Source organism: Melanaphis sacchari, unplaced genomic scaffold (assembly GCF_002803265.2).
Source record: "Melanaphis sacchari strain LSU unplaced genomic scaffold, SCAv2.0 Contig8_pilon_pilon, whole genome shotgun sequence".
NCBI lineage: Eukaryota > Metazoa > Arthropoda > Insecta > Hemiptera > Aphididae > Melanaphis > Melanaphis sacchari.
Window position 1 is genome coordinate 3,337,939 of NW_020271635.1, and position 23,223 is coordinate 3,361,161.

The following is a 23,223-nucleotide window of genomic DNA, read 5'->3' on the forward strand; positions in this document are numbered from 1 at the left end:
ATACCTACTTGAGGACCTGAACTTCTATTAAACTTTATTAAGACATACTTAGATTATATTATAAAATTGATATTATTATCCAATAAACGTGATTGGTACTTTATTTACATACTTTTGAAATATTTTCTTTGTGTTTTTGGTTTCTAAAATAAAATATATTACATAAATATGCACCCTCGTGTAAATCCCCTCCACCAAATTCGATTCTTGTATCCGTTCTCGTTTTCGCATCTTATATACTTATAGATTATTGGATTACTACTGTACATCAGTATTGAATAAAAATAATAACTTTTTACAAATTAAAATAGTTTATTTGAAATAAGTATTAGGTTAAATCATGTTTCTATGATAGTTATTGATGAAACTATTTGAAATTATTTGTTTAATATTTATGGAGAACTAATTGAGTATTACTAGTAATGATTGTAAACATTATAAAATTCAAAAATATGTAACTCAAAATGTTCAATATTTTTCATTCCCTCGTGTATTATAACTTGTAATATAAATAAACAGTATAATTTTTATAACATTGATAAACAAATTATCTTAGACGTATACTTATAAAATTAAAATGTTATTGATAAAATTATTTTTAAATACAAAATAAATGACAATAAACAATTTGGCGTTCTTTGTATCTTTAGATTAAAATACTTATTCAGGCTGTAGCAAATACACATTTAATTTAATAAACAAGAATTATTTTTCGTAGCATAACAAGCTTAATTTTTAGTCTAAATTATTAATTAATCTATTATCGCTATTAGACACAGTAATACACTATGGTAAAAAATATGTACGTATTTAATATGACAATTAACATAAATAAGTACGTACAAATGTACAATAATTATTCTTTTAGTGTATTATGTAAGGCGTATCTATTATTACAGTAAATAACTATATTATACGTACCTACAAAATTAAAATACATAGTATTACATACACTACATAATATAATTTGTATGTGTAATATATATTATACATTTATACATATTATTATGTTCATCTTTGTTATGAAATGTATAAATTAGATTTAAGACCATTCTGATGTGTACTTTTTTATTATTATTTTATTTAAATATATTTTTGCACGATTTTTAAAATCATTTGTAATTTTTTCTTCTTTATTTTTACAATACAACCGGATACCGGAAAACTAGTAGCCTATACTTCCTTTCTATAGACGACTATAAATACAATAACCGATATAATTTGCAAGAATTCATTTCAAATATTTTGACCTGATAGCATACATAGAGCTTCATATAGGTACTTATATGGTACTAAATCCACAGCGGAAGGAAACATGTTATTTGACACGCATAATAATACACAATGAGTTTAAATCCTGAAAAGGGTTAAAACCAATGTAACCTCTAAAGTGTTATACAATAACTTTAAATATTTTAAGGTTTTTAGATGAATAATTACTTAAAAAATACATTCATTCTTATACTTCAATTTTTGAGTGTAATAAAAATAAAAAATATATTTTTCATTGTTAGATTTTAATATAATACTATTTAGGTTGTTAATATATTAAATTAAGTATGAACATATTGTAATGAATATTTTTTTCTTAGTAAACTGATAGTGTAAATTTATTTTTTTTTTTTAGAAAAATAATACATAAATACAAATTGATGCAATTATAGAACGTTAAAATAATACATACTAACAAAGAAAATCAATAAAACAAAATCATAGAAAATACTTTATTGCGCTTATAAACTCTTATCGTTTGAATAGTAATCCAAAACATATTTAACCTTCCCCATAATGCAATGATCTTATAATTAATTAATATTTCAATCTGTAAGTAATTCTATTTTATAATAAATTCATTGTATAATACAAATAAAAAATACCATATTATCTTAAAAAACAAATTAATTAGAGTGTTATAATTTTATAATTGCGAATTATTTTTATAAAAGAACTAAAGATTTAAAGATGCGCATTTCATTATAATATATATTAATTTAGCTGATATCATAATATCAAATAAATTTATTTTTAGTAATATAAAACCAAATAATTTTAACTCAAGCATTAGTAATCAAGCCAAGTGCAATTACTAATACACTTGGATATTTACTTTCCAAAAAATTAGTTTTAAACTCTCGTAGATTTTCCTTGGATTCAAATAAATATAAAAACATAAAAAATGATTCTACTCGGTTTAATTAAAATTTTATGCATACCCTCAAAATATGACATATTGGTAGCTCATAGCCCATGTGTATACAATGTAAGTATGTTTTCACATCTTCACTATGTAAACAATATTTCAATAGATATATTGTTCAGAAAATGTACGTGATTAATATTTTGTAAGGATATGCCATTGACCCTAGCATGAAGGTTTTATCACAATATGATATTATTATAATTTAAGTATACCTTGACCAATCATCAGAATATTAATTAACAATTAATAAATTAATGTTACTTCATTTATTTTAGTTACTTTATTGTATTCCTTCATATAATGAAACAAATGAAAATAAATAATTTTACGCACCATCAAAACTCTATAATATAATAAATGTTTTATGGTAATGATATAGAAATAAGCAGCTTAATTACCTTATTATTAGGTAGTAAAAACTTGTAGAGGATGAGTTGATTTTACTTATTATTCACTAAATATTACAGTAAAACTTCTTAACATATTACTAGGATTTGCGTACCCTTAAAGCTAATAATATCAATTATATCATCATGAGTCGTACTATTATTATATATTTATATAATAATAACAAGTGTTAGGTGATTCAACAAGTATGATCATTCTCTATTTATTCTTTAGTATATGTGTATTTCAATTATAACTTTTAAGATTTTTAATTTCACTTAAAGAGTATATTTTCAAATACTTAGATTTTTATACTACTAATGACTATTTTTTTATGATACTTTCTAACTTCTCTTTTTAAAATTAAATTACTCAGAAATTACTTGTTCGAATTTTGATTCAGTCACATCAAAATAAACAAAAAAAAATTATCTGCTTAACTGTTTATTGTAAAGGAAGTTTTCAATTAAAAAAAAGAATTTTGTATTGTCACTACTTAAACAGTGTACAAATCTAAAAAATTATGTTCTTTGAGTATTTAATAATTGCTAATAATATGTAACCTATATATTATGACAATCATATAGGCACATATAAAATGGTAAACCGTAATATTATTTATTGGTACTGTACCAATGCTATTATATAGCTAATTATACATCAAATTATTACATCCGATTTTAACTTAGTTGACGTTTTCATTATACATTTTAATGATTTACGAATACATTTATTTCCATTCATCATTCCGAGCCGTTATCTTTCGGGCCAAAAGTATTTGATATTCTAATTGTTCACCGGCCATGCTTATAAAATATACTAATATAAACCGTAAGAGTATACTTTTATACAGTATTTAGTACACTTACCACATTACTACTATTACTAAGGATAATCATTATACCTTCATCCAATTTAAACGAAATACATACTACAACAACTAAGTTATACGTTTATTATCTACTACATACACGTGAGTTATGCCTACTACGGCGGTCTTTAATCATATTTAGGACAAACGTTCGTTGATAAATTCTCGAGGCATTTGGGTTTCCTTATCAATCATATTATAATGAACGCGCAACGGATTCCGGTCTCTTTACACACCACCGTATATAATAATATAATATATATATATATATACAAACGAGTGTTGAATAATTCTGTCAGTCCCATTTAAATACAATTCGAGGCTTCCCGTTTAAATTATACCAAAATGGCGGATTCAATTAGTCTTAATTTTCAAGGTCCCTGTATGACATTACATTGTTGTAAGGCCACAATACTGCACGACGTATAGTATTGTGTAGGCTCGTACGATGACATATGTACGCCGACTCTGTCTGTTGGACTTTTACGCTATGCACCTATATATAGAAGTGCCTTTACAAGCGCGTACCCATATATACGTATAATATCGCATAATGTCCTTTCACTCTGCCAGCGATGTTGACGCAGTCTCGTACTAAAAAACTGCCCTCAATTTACTCGTTCAACACATTTATTAGAAAGCCAACGGCTCAATATCTATAACCATTTGCTCAACAGTTAGCTGTAGACGTGCAGGTATCTTTTATTTTCTCACGCTTTATAATATTGTATATATTAGAGGTACCTCTACTCAGTGCTCACAAATAAATCGCATGGATTTCGAACTCGATTGATTGTGTCAATTATTTTTACTATCCATGAATAAATCTGTTCATTCATTGTCGAAACAATAATATCATTATTGTTGAAAATTTTCGTAGATAATTTTTACATATTTTTACTTACTCATTTGTGTAGCAACACAAATTTGGTATTTTTTTTTTTTATTCCATCTGTTCAAAAACTAATATGTCTTGATCGTAATTATAAAAATAATAAATTATATTTATTAAAACTATTATTATTTATTGTTGATAATATTAATTTGGGTACAACAAAATTGTTATACATTTTAATATACACAATTTTTCTATTATGGCATTTTACAATAATTTGCTCGTGATGGTTTTATAATATTGGTCGTATCAGTAAAAATATATAGAATCAATAACTATTAAGCATTTGAAAATAAATCACACTAGTTAATTGGTTCGGTCCATTCAACAATAATATTACTTTGTTTTGATCAATCATTTTACCAAGATATAATATATTTTAAGTTTGTAAGAAATAATAATAATAATAAAAAACAATTTTTATGAACATATGTATGAATTTATACAGTGGATTTTTAAATATTATATTATGTCAAATTTATTAACGTCTCGTAGCTGACATGCTGTAAGCAGTAAGACGTAAGACGTAACAACTTAATTTAAAACTTTATCCAAACGTATAAGGTCATTATAAGTGATTTCCGCTCTTTAATTAACCCTTTTAAATACTGTTTGATAATTAAAATAATTGTCAATACTGTATTATTAAGTTCTAACGCCACTATAGATCTTTTGAAAACGTCCATTTTGTAAAATTATGTATTTTATTTTGACTATATTAGCATTTGTATTTACTGCGTATAATATTATGTATATCAATATATTTACCATCTTACCATATAGCATATAACCAATTTATTAAAAACATTTTTTAACGATAATAATGAAAGGCAAGTTTAAATATGATACTTAGACGTTTTAGTTTTATCAAACACAAAATGTAGCAAAAATAACTGACAATGTAATAATTTATAAGTTATAATATTAATGTGATAATTTTTATTTTATTAAATAATTTTAAATTTAACTATTATAATTGTTGTTAATTATATATTTAAAATCAAAATTTTAATGAGAATTAGATCAAAGTGTATTAGGTATAGTAAAATTAATTACATTATTTAGTTATTTTTGTCTGAATAGTTATTGATATAAAAATAAAAATAAAAAACGTAAGTACATTTTCTTAAGTTGGAGTTTAAATACTGAAAGTACTGCCAAATAATTTTTTGGTGATTTTTAAATGTATAATTCATAAACCAAATATTGTTGAAAATATTATGCATAGATTTTAAATAATGTTTTTATTTTATATAATAATATTATTTTGGATTTCTATAAATATTGAATATAAATATTTCAAAAAAGCATTTTCATTGTACCTTGTACAATATACTTAAAGTAATATTTCTATTATAATGCACTAACGAAGTACAGAAACAGAATAATGAGATAATTAATAATATGAATAAGAATCGATTACTAATTTCACAAGTTTACATTTAAAAAAATATTAGTATATAGTTTAATTTATCATAAATTAATAATTGTGTGATGTGTTTACTGTTCATAAAGGAAGGGAAAGGTCGATTGATTATTTTTATTAAAAACAATCAATGAATAAAATCTAAATGAACCATTCCGTTTTAACACGTAACGTTCACGCAATTAAAACAATCATCAAAGTTAAATTACTTGAATTGGTCTAAGTAACAATTTAGAAAATATTACACAATGATATTACATCTTAATCTATATATCGTCAATTTGAATTTCCTCAATCAAGAGCTAAGATTTTTTTAATTACGTTTTTTGAATACATAATTGTTTATTTGCTTTTTAAATTTTAATAATTATTAATAAATTAACGGATACAATTTAAGCGTGAATAAATTATTTTTAATCAATGCTATCCAATTTTAACTGTAATTATTAAACTTATAATAATTTTCTTACGTCAATTTAATTTTATTAATGTAATTTCATAAAAAAAATAATTTGATTTTAATTTCAGCTCTAACGCATAACTGTATGTTGTTTATCGCAGTGATAAATTTAAAAAGACAATTTTATTATTATAAAATGATTATGCTATAAGTTACATATCTGATGTCTGTCCGAGGAGATATTTTTTTTGTCATTTAATACATAAAATGTAACCTTAGAAAGTAGGTTCAAACTGTTATCAAAATTAAGCACCTTTTTGAGCAATATCTTCATTTATAGCTTGTTGTCTAATAGATTTAGATCATAAAATATATACGATATTGCAGTACTGTATATTTATGAGTTATAACTTACATATCGTATATTAATTATTTTTATTTCAGTAAAATTTATTGGACTATTATTACATATTAACATCAAATGCAATTACCTAATTATGTCGTTAATTGATGTTGATAATTTAAACTAAATTATTATAATTTGAAAATCAAACGAATTATATTTTTTATTTAAATTTTATGTTTTATTTTTTGATTTTGTTCAATTCATATTAAATATTTCTACGTATTAAGCATTGTATTAAGAACATTTAATTTACCTACACGTTATTAATTTAGTGTATACAATATACATTGCACTGTAATGTATGCCAAACGTTTAATTCTCACCGGCAGACAATAGTTGTTTATGCTGTCGGAAGCTGTCTTTCAATAGACCATCTTTATCAACAACCTGTGTGGTAAACCGAAAAATCACTGACACCAAGCGGAATTACCATGCTGGTAGTTGTCTCCTAAACCAAAAATCGAAAACAATGAGCGTATTGTTGTGAAAACCATAATATTTTTGATATATATATTGTTTTACATATGATATTTAATATGCACGAAACCTTATACGTTGTACACGTGTTTTGAATCATTTTAGTGGGGGTACTATTAATATTTTGCACGCACAGAGTTTGTGTGCATTCGAACTAGACATGTTGCTTGATCATTTTGTCATCGCATCTGTTCAAAAACTAATATGCTTTGATCATTTTTATTAAACTAATAAATAAAAACTATTAAAACTATTATTATTTGTTGTTTTTATTATTAATTAGTGTACAACTACGAAATTGTAGTTTATTATTTTTTTTTAATTATTGATTTATTGTTAAATTTTTTATGTTCGGTTCATTGATTTTACTTTATGTTTACAACGAATATAGAGCTTCTCGCTGAATGTCACGTAAGACATTTACTCAAGATCATCGCTGTCTCGTAAATCAATCAACTAAGTTCAAATGAAATACAAGTTCAAGTAATTGTTATTTGTTTGTACTATATGCATGAAAATCATAACCGCATATTTCTATTACAAGAAAAAAATAAATTTGCGTATAAATTATAATCAAAAATTTTATTTTTTGGGTGTTTTTGTGCATATCACAATTAAAATATTGACATATTTAACAACACCAATTAGTTTATTAAAGCTATAATTTATTCTCACTTTAAAACCTATTTTTTTTTTTTTTTTTTGGTTAAAAATATTTACAATTTGTTTGTTATAACATTAAACAATTTTGATAGAGGGTATAAAATAAACATGCATAACATGATAAGAGTTATTAACGGCGTCATAAAATTTACTTTAATATTCACCTATATTTAAAAATATTATTTTAACAAATTTTTAATTTTTAATATGATAACAATTATTATTATTTTCATTTTTATCTAACAAATATTTAGTAAACTTCGTTATATTTTTTATAACATTAATAATATTCTTTTGATTATCAGGCTAACAATAATTTATACTTACAAATTACAAGATACAGTCTTGCTTTTGAATATGGTTGTATGTTTATGGTTTTATAAATAATTAGAATTTAAAATTTCCCAATTTAAGTAATAATATTAAAAATTGTATATCAATGTCATATAATATATTATAATACGAGTAAAATACTTTAAAAAAGAATATTTTACCTCTTTGATGTATAACATAATATTTTTTTCATGTTATATAATAATATTTAACAACGCTATTCATATCAACCCTTTTAAGAAGACATCAAAGAATTGTTTAGAAACTTGATGTATAATTTTAAATAAATAATCATATAAATAAAATTTGACTCGTCAATATTTCCTTCTGATCTTAATAATATATTATGTATTTTGATTGTAACAATATATTAGGTACTTCATTAAAGTAAAGTTATTAATTTATTAACGTTGATGCATTATTATAATGTTTAGTCTATTCCTTCATCTAGTTTTATTATTCGAAAATTATAAAATTGTTCGTAAGTTAAAATATCTATTATAATTTTAACACGTTTTTAATTTGGAAAATACTAACTATTCCTTAACTAAAACTATTCTTTATCTGTATAGACTGTAAGAATTTAAAATTATATATAGCAACGTGTCATAAGATTTTAACTCAGTTGATAAAACCTAAGCACGACTGATAACTGCAATATATTAATTGAACTGCATGTGCTTGAAATAAGTAATTACCTATATTATATAAGATACTCAAGATATGAATGAAAATGTATTATATCAATACATCGAAGTATACTTTTTTTAATTAAAATGATAGTGATCATTTTAATTTGTAATTCGTCATCACCGGTCCGTTAAAACACTAAAACACGCACGTAATACTGAATACTAATTTATAACAATATATTACTCACACAGCCCTTAGACGAATAATTATAATAATTGCGTTTAAAACGGTATACTATATACGTATATATAATAGTAGTAATAGAAATTATTATTATTATGTGTAGTAGCCACTGGCCAGTAGGCACGTTGTCCTCAATCCTCGTATCTAACAAGAACTATGTCGATTTTATTTTAAACAATTCTCTGTGAATAACGAATAAATAATAGGTAACCCCTTGGCAAAAAAACGGGTTTTGGAGCACGATGCGTACGGACAACGGTTTGAAGGGTACGTCGCACATTTCACAAACAAAACAAAAAAAAAAAAAAAAAAAAAAAATGAATATAAAAATGACTGCTGCGTGGGGTTTGACGAATAAGAATAGTGCAAACGTTTGTCGTTGTCCCTCGCTGCAGTAACCAAGGAACACCATTAATATGCAAATGTTGTAAAGGGGAGAATCTCTAACGCGCAGTAATTCTACTATCAAAATGATTAATACGTAATAGTAATAATAATAATAATAATAATAGTACAAAAATACAAAAGTGTATCTAAAAAAAAAAAAAGTTTGACGCCGATAGATACTGGTAGTATGTGGGTCAAGGTGTGCGGATATCAGACACAACAATAGTTTAACGTCTTAATCTATGCGAATATAAAATGTCATTTTAATAAAATATTTATAATGTCATCGTGTGTGTCTTATAATACAAGACGCGCAGTCTGGTAACGGTACGCAACATCTATAAACGGTTTTCGCGTCAATACAATTTTTTGTACACAGTTTTTAGTGTACAATTTAGTGTAACGTTATGCGTTTCAAAATGCGGTAAATATGATAATATTAATATTATATTGTGTTGTGTGTTTCTATAACTAGTACTCGTGCAATTGGTTCTAACTTTCTTCAGTCTAAATCAATTATCGCTTTCAAGTTTATTCGATCTGATACATAATATTATACAGATGCACATAAAACGTGCAACTACGATAAAATACAAATTATAACGGATAACGCAAAGTGTTACACAGAATACGATTTCACGTAAATTTGTTGGCTGGTTTGTTGCTCTAGTTGTCATCATTATCGATTATTTTATGGCTATGAACCTGTGATATCATATCATCCTATACAAACATTCTATTAAACGTCGTAGATACCTGAAGCGTAAAATTATCGTACCCGGTCATTTCCCTTGCACCCCAACCCCTATTTGTTCAACAAATCGCAATATATTGAGTTAATATACTCGTCGCGCACTTGTTAGAGATAATGTGTTCATTTGACGGTCTTAAAGTTGAAGTAAACTAGCCGATAAATTTAGACCAGCCGCCTTTTTACGACGTTGGAACATATAAAAATACTAGTCTATTATTGTTTTTCACGGGTCGAAAATAGAATGGCGATTTTAATTAAAATGAAGACATAATATTAATGGCCGGGCTAACGCACAAATATCTGTCGTCGGAGTCATTATGTATAGGTACACGTCACATGTATAATTTAATATTATTCTAAATACCTAGTTAAATATATTTATCGTACATGACGTATATCATAAAATGTTTAATATTCAAAATGTATTATTCGTATAATATACGGTGTACACAATATTTTTTTTACCGAAAAGCATTTGGCTATTACTTAATAGTTATTTGTACCTAATTATAAGTAACGTATATTACTTGTTTTTCATAATGTATCTGTATTAAAACTGTTTCAAAATTTCTCTCTTACAGGATATATAAATAGCCAGGTAGGTTATTATTTTCATAATTTCAAGAATCATTTATAATAATATAGATGATAGTGATAATTGTGATATATTGTATAAAAAAGTAGAATGACAAAAATAAAATATAACAATAATCTATACCTTATAATTTTCTATATAATTATTGTCCTTTTAAGTTATTTTTTACATATCTATAAGTTAATATTTGTTTTACAATATTATTTTTATGAAAAATATAATTATTAACTATCACTCGTCGAGTCATTTTAGGTATTTTTAAATACATCCCAAAATGTGTTCTTCAGTCGAATGTTTACTTGTTAAATTTTTTTTTCGACACTGTATAGTCACATTAATTACATATAGCATGCATTCGAACAAATCCCTTTTTGAAAGACAGCATGCAATTTGGAAAAAACTTTCTCAAAGATGGTATGGAATTTGGATAGAGCTCCCTTAGATATGACATAGAACTATTAAAGTTCTAATTTGTTTATTATTTTGGCATGCAATACGGATACGCCATAAACGATTCTTCTTACATGTACTTAGACAAACAAAACAAATAACAAATATTTTTAAGTAAATACAATGTAATATATTATAAAGAGCGATTTTTTTTATTAAATAACACTCATTATTTCAAAAACTATTAATATTTTAATTTAAAAAAAAAATGTACACGACTTCCAGACAAAATTTTATATTTTTTAAAAACACATAAAATTTTTAATAATGAGTGCTGTTTAATAAAAGATTTCACTCAGTATAAAACATATTTTTTTTTATTGAATATAATAAAACTTTGGCGTCATAGACTTAGTATTTTACAATTTTTATTTTATTTTTTAAATTATGCTATAAAATTGAATTTTTTTTTTAAGAATATTAAAATGATTTTATTTTATCTCAGTGCCACATCAAAGGTGTTAGGTATTTATTACATTAGTTAAGACTTCATATATAAACCTAATTATAACATTCTGTCAGTATGCGTTTGACTGTTAAGGCTACTCTACTGGTTTCACATATTGATGAATCTTCTTCTGCTATTAAAAGACCGTATATTATTCGGGTATGTTCAGCTCTTACTCTATTCATAATTTCTTTTTTACTTTTTAATTCAGGTTCTTTTTATTAGTATATTGTATTTTAGGTTTTTCTTAGTTAAGATTATATTTTTAGCAATAGTATATATCTAACTAAGATTTTCTATAGATGTACACTGAGATGTGTGATATTTAGAGAATAGAGATGTCGAACACCATATTGAGAGATATTACTTATGGGACGTTGAAACGGAACGGAACGTGTATAGTGCATCACATTGTTATGTCTCTTAATCGTAAACCAATATTACAATGAATTTCCCATTTAATTTTTAACTTTTTTTTCATATATAAGTTGTTACCTGTAGGATATTAATTTTATTATTTCTATTACCTTTTAAGTTGATTTTTTATTTGTATCATTTTTCTCACTTCACATAATATGTTATTATTGTAATTATTGTATCTATTATTACTGCCCGTCATAATTTATAGGTGTTTTGTAATTTTCATAAAAAGTTATCACATTTGCATCGTACAACATTATTGTCTCTAACAAAGAAATGTCGTGGATTTTGATGTTCAGCTTAGGTTTTCATTAAACAAGTAAAATCTTAAAATATTATAATGGTAAATAATAGTTAAATATATGCATTATTCTGCAATCTATTATTTCAATATAAGTTAAATTATGTAAAAAAAAAAAAATATTTTTTTATATAGGTACTTAATATCTTTTATCAAAAAAATTATCTTTTATGCATATAAGTACGTATATATTAGTATATACAGTAGAAGCCGCTTATTAGAAACACGGATAATTGATACAATCGTGTTATTGAAACAAAATGTCTCGGGACGGATCGGCCGTATATTAGAACATTGAAAATAAATCGGATTATTGAAACATCACATCGGTTATTTGAAACAATTGGGAGAAGGTCAGTTGACATATACACCGATTATCTAGCGATAACCAATGTACTTCAATTTTATCTTTGCTGTCGTTACGTTTATTTTTACTGTAATTTATCGCGAGAATGCTCTTTCTGTACGTACTGGTCGTACCGTTTGTAGTTTAGCTTCAGCGTGCGTATGTAAAGATTATTAGTGTTTCCTTTTTCTAAAAATCTAAAAACGTCTAAACGCTAAGATTTTAGCCAATTTTCATGCGACCATTCGTGGTTTGAAACTCATTTGACCGATTTGCTAGCCCAATACACACGCTCTGATATTTTCAATGCGGACGAGACTGGGCTTTATTTTGGAGCTCTACCTGAACACACATACGCACTCAAAATAAGTGACAAAGCTAAAGGGGCAATATTACTCGTATGAAAATATGGTCATGGAGTTACTCGATGTAAAAAAACAAATTACGAATGATAAATATTTTACATAATATCGTAAAATATACACAATTGTGCATACTTTTTTAAATTATACAATATAGGTACATACATACATACATATTTTTTTCGCGTACCTATTATTCATTTTTTTTTTTCAATCGCTTATTAGAAACAATCGGTTAATTGACACAATTCACCTTGGTCCCAAAGTGTTTCTAATAAGCGGCTTTTACTGTATTATATACCTATAAATGATCTCGAATTTTGATGGATGTGATTAATTTTTAAAAGAAACCTAAGTACATAGGTGGAAATTTGATCAAAACTTAAAGAGTGAAATTCTTTTTACATAAAATAAAATGGCCACATTCAAATTGCATGCCAAAATTAAAGTCCAAATTGCATAGCATCTCTTAAAGGGGTCTATCTGAATTGCATATCTGTATCCATAAGTTTATTTATCATACACTTATGTGCACAACTTAATACAATTATATATATAGTATATACTATATATACTATATATAGAGAAAAGTTTTCGTTTATAGCGTTTTCGACAACAAGATAAATTAAACACTACTTTTCTACATTTCTAATACATGACGTTGAATATGAAAGTATAGATAGTATTGTTATTATTATTATTATTATTGTTGTTGTTTTTGTTTATTAAAATTGTAATATTCTATGCCCGAATCGTTAAAACCTTCATCAAATTTTATAATACCTATTATTATTTATTTGAAATACCGTGTAAAAATGTAAATAATGTAATGTACATTCACTTGATTAGTAATTACCCTAAAATACAATAATCTTATTTCATAAATCATAATTAATATTCACAATGTCGTCTTCTCCAATATTTATATATTTTAATGTAATGTAATAAAAGTTCGTTCCTTCAGTGAAAAAGTAAGTTAAATTGTTTTATTTAGTAAAAACTAAAACTATACAGGACATTCAATTCGGACAAACTCCTCTAAGAAATAACATACAATTTGTACATTCCAATTTATGTTTATTTTTTTGGCATGCAATTCGGATGCACTATATAAAATAATAATAATTTTAATTTTAGGGCTAACCCCCCCCCCAAACACATTTCAATCTCTGGCAATGGTCACACAACTTTTTTTTTCTTTATAAGTTGTAATTAAATTTAGAACATAAGATTTGTTGTCGAAAAAATTTTGTTACGGGTATTCACTTCATATTGTCAAAATATATTAAAATACATTTAAAATCACTTTTAACAATGAAAACATACTATATATGGCCACAGATAAATAATTAAAATAATTACATAACATAATATATTTTGTTGTAATAATGTTGTATGTATTAAATTCTATTCTTTTTTACACAGTGTCCATGAAGCCGCTGACGAACCGATGGACGGCGACGCCACATACGCGACTCGGAGGAAATCCCTCAGGGTGTCCTGGACATTGTTGACGTCATCGTTTGCGTTCATTGTACTACTATGCGCACTGTGCCTTTTCTTCTTTTTCCATCCACGGACATGCCGGCAGATGTCCGGCTCACGCTTTGGATCTACCGAGACGATATTGGACGAAATACGTGGCTTCGACTACGAGCGGCAAGAGAATGACTATGGTGATACTGATGTTCGATTACCGGCAGAAGTGGTGCCGGAATCATATGACTTGCGAATAATACCGTTTCTGTGGGCTGGAAACTCGACATTCGACGGCCAGGTAGACATTGTTGTCAATGTAACGGCCCCTGTGGACAGTGTAACGCTGCACGCCGTCGACTTGAACATAACGGAATGTCTCGTTACCAGGTAAACAATAACAGCATTTAAAAAACAATAAAAAAGTTGTAATATTGTAAGAAGCAGTCGTTGGAGACGTAGCTGACCAAATAGAAGGCAGACACAGTGGTGGTTAAATGAATACGCATGTTGGGTGCAGGGTATAGTGATACATGAGTATTTGATCCCATTAATGGAAGGGGGTGTCTAAGGAAATTATTACACCAAATTTAAATGATTTTTGTGATATTCTAATAAATACTATTACATAATTATTCTTCTTATAAATTATAATTATTATTTTTTAATCATTAATGTCATGTATACTCAATATTAGTTTTATAATCTATACCTATAGATATCCAAAAATGGTACTAAATGAAAACGTGATGGCTGATAGTGTTTATGTTCCTATTCAAGAAACACAACAAGATCTTTCTAAACAATTTTTCATCATCAAATTTAAAGATACACAGCCAGCTGATTATAAGTATAACATTCACCTAAAATACACCGGAAAACTTCAAGACAACATGGAAGGATTTTATAAAAGTTCTTACAACGTAGGAAATACAACTAGGTTAGATATTTAAAGTATATTATACTTTAGTATCACTAATAATTGAATTTGCAATTTATATTTAAGGTGGATAGCTGCAACACAATTTCAGCCAACTGATGCAAGAAAAGCATTCCCATGTTTTGATGAACCTGCTTTAAAAGCTAAATTTACCGTGTCAATCGCAAGACCTGGACATATGAGTTCTATATCCAACACAGGGCTTAAATATGTCATTAATTTACCAAAACTGTAAATAAAAAAATTGTTATTGGTTAAAAATAATTTTAAAACATTCTTAAATTAGCATAATTTAATATTTTTATAGATCAAAACCTTTAGAGTATTACGAATGGGACTCATTTGAACAAACAGTACCCATGTCTACTTATTTAGTGGCGTTCATTATTTCTGATTTTGAATATTTATCTTCGGAAACCTTTAGAGTATGGGCTAGAAGTGATGTGTTGTCACATACTCATTATGCTCGAGACATCGGCCCAAGCATATTAAAGTTTTATGAAGAATTCTTTTCCATTCCTTATCCATTGAAAAAAACCGATCTAGTAGCACTTCCAGATTTTGCAGCTGGAGCAATGGAGAATTGGGGATTAGTAACGTTTCGGTAAGTGATTTCAATGATCTAGTTTAGATAATCAGTATTCACAAATCACAATTACATGAACAAATAAAAATATAAAAAAAAAATAATAAAATAATTTCCTAGGGAAATAGCCATGTTATACAATGAAGGTGTTTCGCCTAATTCTCAAAAAGAACGAGTAGCGACGGTAATAGCTCATGAATTAGCACATCAATGGTTTGGAAATTTAGTGACACCAGATTGGTGGTCAGATTTATGGTTAAACGAAGGTTTTGCAACTTACATTGAATACGTAGGAGTGAACCATGTAAGTATCATATCGTCAATAATTTAAATTTATTTAGTTCGGTCTATTTTTTTTTTTTACAGGTAGAGCCCAAGTGGAAAATGGAGGAACAATTTATTTCCAGTGGTATACAGAGCGTATTTTTAATGGATTCATTGAAATCTACACATCCGATTTCAGCGCGTGTGTCGAGGCCGGAGGAAATTAATGAATTGTTTGATCGCATTTCCTATGATAAAGGTGACTAAACAATTTCATTTCTATAACCAGTATTAAATGTAATTTCTGTAATTATTTAGGAGCATCTGTAATCCGAATGATGGACCACTTTCTTACACGGCAAGTGTTCCGAAAAGGCTTAACCAAATATTTGAACGCAAAGTAAGTTAATATAAAATATAAATAGAATAATAGTTGCATATTTCTAATGCTCAATAGTTTTAACAAATAAATACTAATAAGTAATTTATATTACATATAATTGTGTAATAAAAATACGAATGCCTTTAAATAATAAACTTTGACTTATGACATTTTTATGATTAAACGAATAAATCTATTGGGGTTTCATTTTAACGAAAACTATTCTAATTACTTGAAAAAAGTTATGATTATTTAAAAATTATATTAATTTTTTATCAATACATTTTTCAAATATCTTTTAAGCTATTTAAGTTAGTGTGATTGGATTAAAATATAGTCTCTAAATAGTTTTATTATATTTTATTGTTAACTGATTTTAAAAAATAAGACAAAAAAGCATAATAATATTTTTAACTAGAAAGGAATTCATCAAAACTAATTGATGTATTAAAAATAATACCATATATTAATTGAATTAAGAAAATAGAGCCATTTACGTATAAACAAAATTGATATAACTCATTCCAAAAAATGTATTATTAATATCATTATAAATATTGTTATTACCAACATTAACATTAATTAAATTATTTAATTAATTTAATATGGTATTTTCATTACCCTATAGTTAAAACAATATTTAAAAAAATGGCAATGTATACAATTAATATGTGACTGTAATTTTTTAGTGCAATAAAAAGTATTATTTAATATTCTCCAAGTAGCTTTCATATTATGTTTAGATAAAATAATTAATAAATTCAAATATTAAGAACGTGCATTTTTATCAATATATTCAATACATTTTTGCAATTTATTTAATGTACTTAATTTTAATTTATAATCAATAGAAGCTGTAAGGTTTTTACTGTATAAGTTTATTAACTAATAATATGTCAACATTTTTATCGATAAATAAATGATATTAATCGTTAGAAAAAATCAATATTTAAATAATTAAAACCTACATTGATGATTTTTAGTATTATTTGGTTTATTAAACTCTACGAATATATTACTTGCATTATCAATAATTTCAATTCTAATACAAAAAGTTATAAATTAAAATCACTTATAGTATCAACTATCATAATAAACAATTTCATATTAGATATATTAATATTTTAGTAAAAACATAATCAATACTAATCTTTAAAATATCAATAACCCAGGATTATAGCGTAGTTTTCAATGCATAACATCAAATTATAAAAAATGAGAATATTTAAAAAACAAATAATATATTTATGTTTTAAAATATGTTATTAAATTAATGTTCATATCAACACATACGTATAATCGTTTTATTATCTTTTGATCTGTGTCACAATTATAATGATCAATACTTATAAAACAATTTTTAACAATAAGCTGGCCACTGGATTGTCTAAATAATCCTATTATTTTATAACTTCTTAGTTATTATTTAAAAATTAATTCCATAAACGACTTATGGAATAAAAATCGTACTAAGAAAATAAATAACATGTATTTAAATGTAATCAGAACGAAGAAGATATTAGTGTATTTTTTTTGTTAACTATTGATTATTTTAACTTTTCGAACATTAATAAGTTAAATCATTGACATTTTTTCCACTATTAAATTTCGTTTTAATATAAATGGTATTAATTTATTTTTATATTTGGTAGAGCATATAAGAATGCATATCATAATGATTTGTGGGATGCTTTAACCGAACAGGCACAAGCTGATCGTGTAATGGATAATACGTTGACTGTAAAAGATGTTATGGATACATGGATACTACAGCCAGGATTTCCAGTAGTAAATGTTACACGAAATTATGAAGTGGATACATTAATCGTTTCTCAGGTGCCTATTTTATTTATAATTTATCTATTCACTTAATAGTACAAAATACAAATACATATTTTAGTATACAATAAAGTTAAAATAAGTAATTTTATACCATAGGTAATAAAAAATATTAATTTAACTTTCTTAGTATTTAAAAAAGATATATCCGCAAATAGTCATTTCTACTTTCTTTAATTAAAACAAATTCTACAAACCAAATTATTAAATGTTAAAAAATTGTTTATGTCTAAGGCAAATTTATACTTTTACAAAATATAAAAATTCAATAATATCTATAATTTAATCATAGCTCATAGATATAGGACTTGCATTTCTAATTACTTGTTGTCTCGGTGATAAATGATTACGATCCTTCTCTTTTCGATTCTTTCTGAATCCCAATAATATTATTAGGCCTCAATCCTCACAAAACTAAAGTTTATTAACAATCTAAGCTATTCCTACAATTCCACCATTAAAATAGATTACAAATTGTATTAGCATTTTGCTGTGTTGTGAGGTATTTACATAAAATGGTATTATGAATATTTTTTAGATTCTGATCGGAACGATAAATTTATCGGTTTTACAATGTGTTTTTGTGTGTATATGTAAGCTCATTTTCATGATAAAATAAGTACTTTGATCTTCGAAACTAAGGGTAGGTTCTTGTAGTAAATTAGTTGCCATAAGTGTTTGAAGTTTAAATTTCGACTAAATTAGATATTTAAATGCAAAATAACGACTTTAGTTATTTTGTGGTAACTTGTAATCCAAAAAATATTTTTTGTGAGAACTCGTTGAAACTTTTCACCATTACGTAAAAGTGTTTTAATTTTTTTTACACAGTAAAATTTTCTAAATGTTTAGATTAATTATAAGTTATTTACATCTATATTGAATCTATTAACACAATAAAATTTTTAGATAGGTACGCAGTATTATATTACACATAAGTAATAAAAATAATATACTATAAAATATTATATTTATTATATAACTAGCAATCGTTGTTTTTCCGATAAAAAATTTTTATGTTTTTATAACTAATCCAGTAAACATTACACACGTATATAGTGGCGAGTTCATATAAAAATTCCATAGGAAAAACCCCTTTCAGTTTTTCCCGAATTTTTCAATTTTCCGGACAACTTTTTCAATTTTTCTTTCCATAAAAACCTTATTTGGACTATTACAAACATTTTTTTTTTTTTTTATTAACTTACTAATTATAATATATATTATTTCATACCTGATTTATGTTTTAGAGTCGTTTTCTACTTCATGATACTAAAAACGTTTATAAAACTGATCAACCAAATAATCTATGGTGGATACCACTTACGTACACAACAGAAACAAAATTGGATTTCTCAGTTACAAAACCAAGTAATTGGCTTAAGCCTGAAGAATTTACAATGATTACTGAAACAGGAATATCATCCAAAGAATGGGTATTATTTAACATTAATGAAACCGGATTTTATAGAGTAAACTATGATTCAAAAAATTGGAACATGTTAATCGCATATTTAACTGATCCAGAGTTGTATTTTAATATTGGTAAATATAAAATGTTAATTTTTTTTATGCAAGTATCAATTACAACTTTTATTAATTCTAGGAACAATTAACCGAGCACAACTTATAGATGACGCGATGTCTTTATCGAGAGCTGGATATTTAAGTTACCAAACGTCTCTCGACTTAACTAAATATCTTTACCACGAGACTGAGTATGTTCCGTGGAAATCTGCATATAGATCTTTCACCTACTTACATCAAATGCTTATTAAAACATCCATTTACGACAAATTAAAAGTAAATTAAAAAAGTTACTGTAACTTTAACTAATTACTTATTAAAATTACTGCGAAAATGGGAACAATTATACTTAAACAATACATTATTACATATCTATTGTGTTGAATTATATATATAACATACTACCTATAAACGCATAATCAATCATTATTTAAAATCACGACATTACGATGTGATTTTAATTGTTTTTGTTGTTATGTTAATCATTTTTATATTGTTATGAATTATAATACTAACATGCATTTAAAATATGTACGTTATTATTTTTTTTTTTTTTACAGGCATACGTGTTACACTTAATATCTCCAATGTATAAGATAACCGGATTTGCAGATAATCCGAGGGATGATCAGCTAGTCATTTACAAACGATCTAACTTGTTATCATGTGCTTGTGAATTAGGACATACTGATTGTGTACGAAATGCTGTGGCTCAGTTTCAAAATTGGAAATCGAATCCTCAACCAGAAAAAAACAATCCGTAAAGAATTTATTGTTCTCGACTTAAACATTATGTTTTAGTTGCAATTTGCAAAAACTATGTTAGAATACGCGATGCACTGTATTCATATTAAATGTTTTATATTTTAGGATTTCTCCAAATCTAAAATCAATAATATATTGTACGGCCATTAGTTATGGAAGTGAAGAAGAATGGGATTTTGCTTGGAAAATGTATAAAATGACTACAGTAGCTTCTGAAAAAGATTTATTGCTGGACGCTCTGGGTTGTAGCAGGGAAACATGGATTTTAGCCAGGTAATTTATGTACAACTGCCATATACATGCGTACGCGTTCACGTCAATATCAATATAGTATAGTATACTTTAAACCCATATAAAATGTATAATATAGTCAAAAAATAAGTTTTAAAGAAACATTATTGCGTACCTGTACATGGTAAATTTGCATTCCCCTTCTGTTTATAGCAAATTCTTTAACGTGTTATATATTACGTTTATGGGAAATAATGCAAAGTGCACTTATAAATTACTTGCTGTTCGTTTTTAATATTACTTTCAGTACATATTATTATCAAATATAAATTATATTTTAATAATAATAAATAAAGATATTTCAGACGTTATTCTGTTTATTGAATAAATATAATATTTTTTGGCAACTACTGACAATTAAAAATATCTTGTTGCAGATTTCTCAGTTATGCCTTGCAAAACAATTCTTCCATAAGGAATCAAGATATCAGCAAAGTATTTTACGCTTTAACCAATAAAGTAGCCGGACAAGAAGTAGCGTGGAATTATGTGCGCGATAATTGGCGCAATCTTAAATCAACGTAAGTATCGCAACAACTAATATTGATATTTGGCCTTAGTGAAAATAATATATTATACATATTATGTATTTAGCTTTGCGGCTGGTTTTTCTACAATGAGCGAAATTATAAAATCGGCCACATACCATTTCAATACTAAAAACGATTTGATCCAAGTAAGTAATAACAAAAATAATTATTGATGAATTACGATTGACAACAACCTTAAGCCTTTCAAATGACTATTAATTGCAAAATCTATTTTAGCTATGGCAGTTTTACAAAGATGAATATGATCACTTGGGCTCGGCTAGAAGGAGCGTATTGCAATCAATTGAAAATGCAGAAGCAAATGTGAATTGGATGGAAAGGAATTTTAAAACAATTAGTAATTGGCTCCAAAACACCACGCTATATTTATCCCAATATACCAACGAAGTGGATTAGATAGTAATAAGTTATTATTTTATGTGGGATGTATATATAATATAAGTAGAATATAGGTACTAACGATTAAGCTAAAATTATTTCTTGACACTTTTGTGTCATCTTTTGCTAAAGATTGTCTTGTAAAGACTGTTTTTATTTCTTAAACTACTGCTAAATATTATGACTTGATATTATCTTTATATTATCATAATTTTTTTTTTTTTTTTTTTATGGCAATTTATGTTCAATTTAAACAGTATTTTTATACATTTATTTTAAGTTAACAGTGTTTACGTTGTACCTAAAAATATTTAACTATACAATTTTACTTTATATCGTATATGATAATTTTAAAATATCGAACATTAGTTCATCCTAATTTATCATACTACACTTGATGGGTTAAACAAATTATGTTCATGTAGCCTGCATGTACCTATGCTATTTATAATGTTGAGTGGAAACGCTGTTAATTATATTTAAATATCACAATTCATTTTCTGTTGCAGTTTTTACTAATCTAACCCGAATCTAAAATTCTTTATCAATAAACTATAGACTTAGAATTTAGTGCATCACTAATATGACGGATAAAGCTCAGGTTTAAAACTATAGATGTACAAATACAATATGCATGTAAACTAAGTCCACTTGTCATTGTTCTTGAGAATTATTTAACATGACCATGATAAGGTAATTTATAATTACTATTTAATTACTGTTTATTCCAACGAGATATCACTGACGAAGATGGTGACTCTTATAACGTCAATGTAATAATACATCAAAATATTCTTTGTCTAATAAATTGTCGATTTATTGTTGTTCAATAAGATCAGCTCTTGTTAATTATTTTTTATATTATTGATGATATTTGAATCAATAACATTAAAATTTAACCTCCACTTTTCACTGCCTCTGTATGGTTTTATAATAAAATAGCAAGAGAATAAACGATAAATTTGTTTAAGTTGTACATTTTATTGAGAAACTCATTAGTCAGTTCTACAACCAAATAAAAAACATTTTTTTATTTTTCTTAAATAAATTAATTATTTAAAAATATATTTAATTTTATAAGAAAAAAAAGTAAGTACTTACAAGTAAACTAACAAAATTCACGGTAAAATCTATGATTTGAAAAATTTTTTTACAGCCAATAAGAACGTAAGATTTTGAGTAACTCCAAATTTAAGCATGCTTAATGCTTACATAGTTCATGTTGAG

At 25.8% G+C, this 23,223-nt stretch overlaps 1 protein-coding gene across 3 annotated transcripts in view; it reads left to right on the top strand.

The window, feature by feature from the left end:
• LOC112602460 (aminopeptidase N-like) overlaps positions 1-22,209 on the top strand; it is a 23,736-nt gene extending 1,527 nt beyond the window's left edge. Inside the window, exons 2-17 of one of the 3 annotated variants that reach the window (XM_025350530.1) lie at positions 7,454-7,545; positions 14,423-14,863; positions 15,192-15,413; positions 15,480-15,644; positions 15,721-16,017; positions 16,120-16,303; positions 16,366-16,522; positions 16,582-16,663; positions 18,298-18,481; positions 19,735-20,029; positions 20,091-20,287; positions 20,572-20,771; positions 20,882-21,049; positions 21,445-21,588; positions 21,662-21,743; positions 21,835-22,014. In XM_025350530.1, coding sequence (XP_025206315.1) covers positions 7,529-7,545; positions 14,423-14,863; positions 15,192-15,413; positions 15,480-15,644; positions 15,721-16,017; positions 16,120-16,303; positions 16,366-16,522; positions 16,582-16,663; positions 18,298-18,481; positions 19,735-20,029; positions 20,091-20,287; positions 20,572-20,771; positions 20,882-21,049; positions 21,445-21,588; positions 21,662-21,743; positions 21,835-22,014 — 3,015 coding nt within the window. In that variant the 5' untranslated portion in view covers positions 7,454-7,528. Of the gene's footprint in view, positions 1-7,453; positions 7,546-14,422; positions 14,864-15,191; positions 15,414-15,479; positions 15,645-15,720; positions 16,018-16,119; positions 16,304-16,365; positions 16,523-16,581; positions 16,664-18,297; positions 18,482-19,734; positions 20,030-20,090; positions 20,288-20,571; positions 20,772-20,881; positions 21,050-21,444; positions 21,589-21,661; positions 21,744-21,834 lie in introns of those variants that run through there. The other 2 variants (XM_025350531.1, XM_025350532.1) reach the window with 2 other exon arrangements.
• Positions 22,210-23,223: the final 1,014 nt, after the last annotated feature.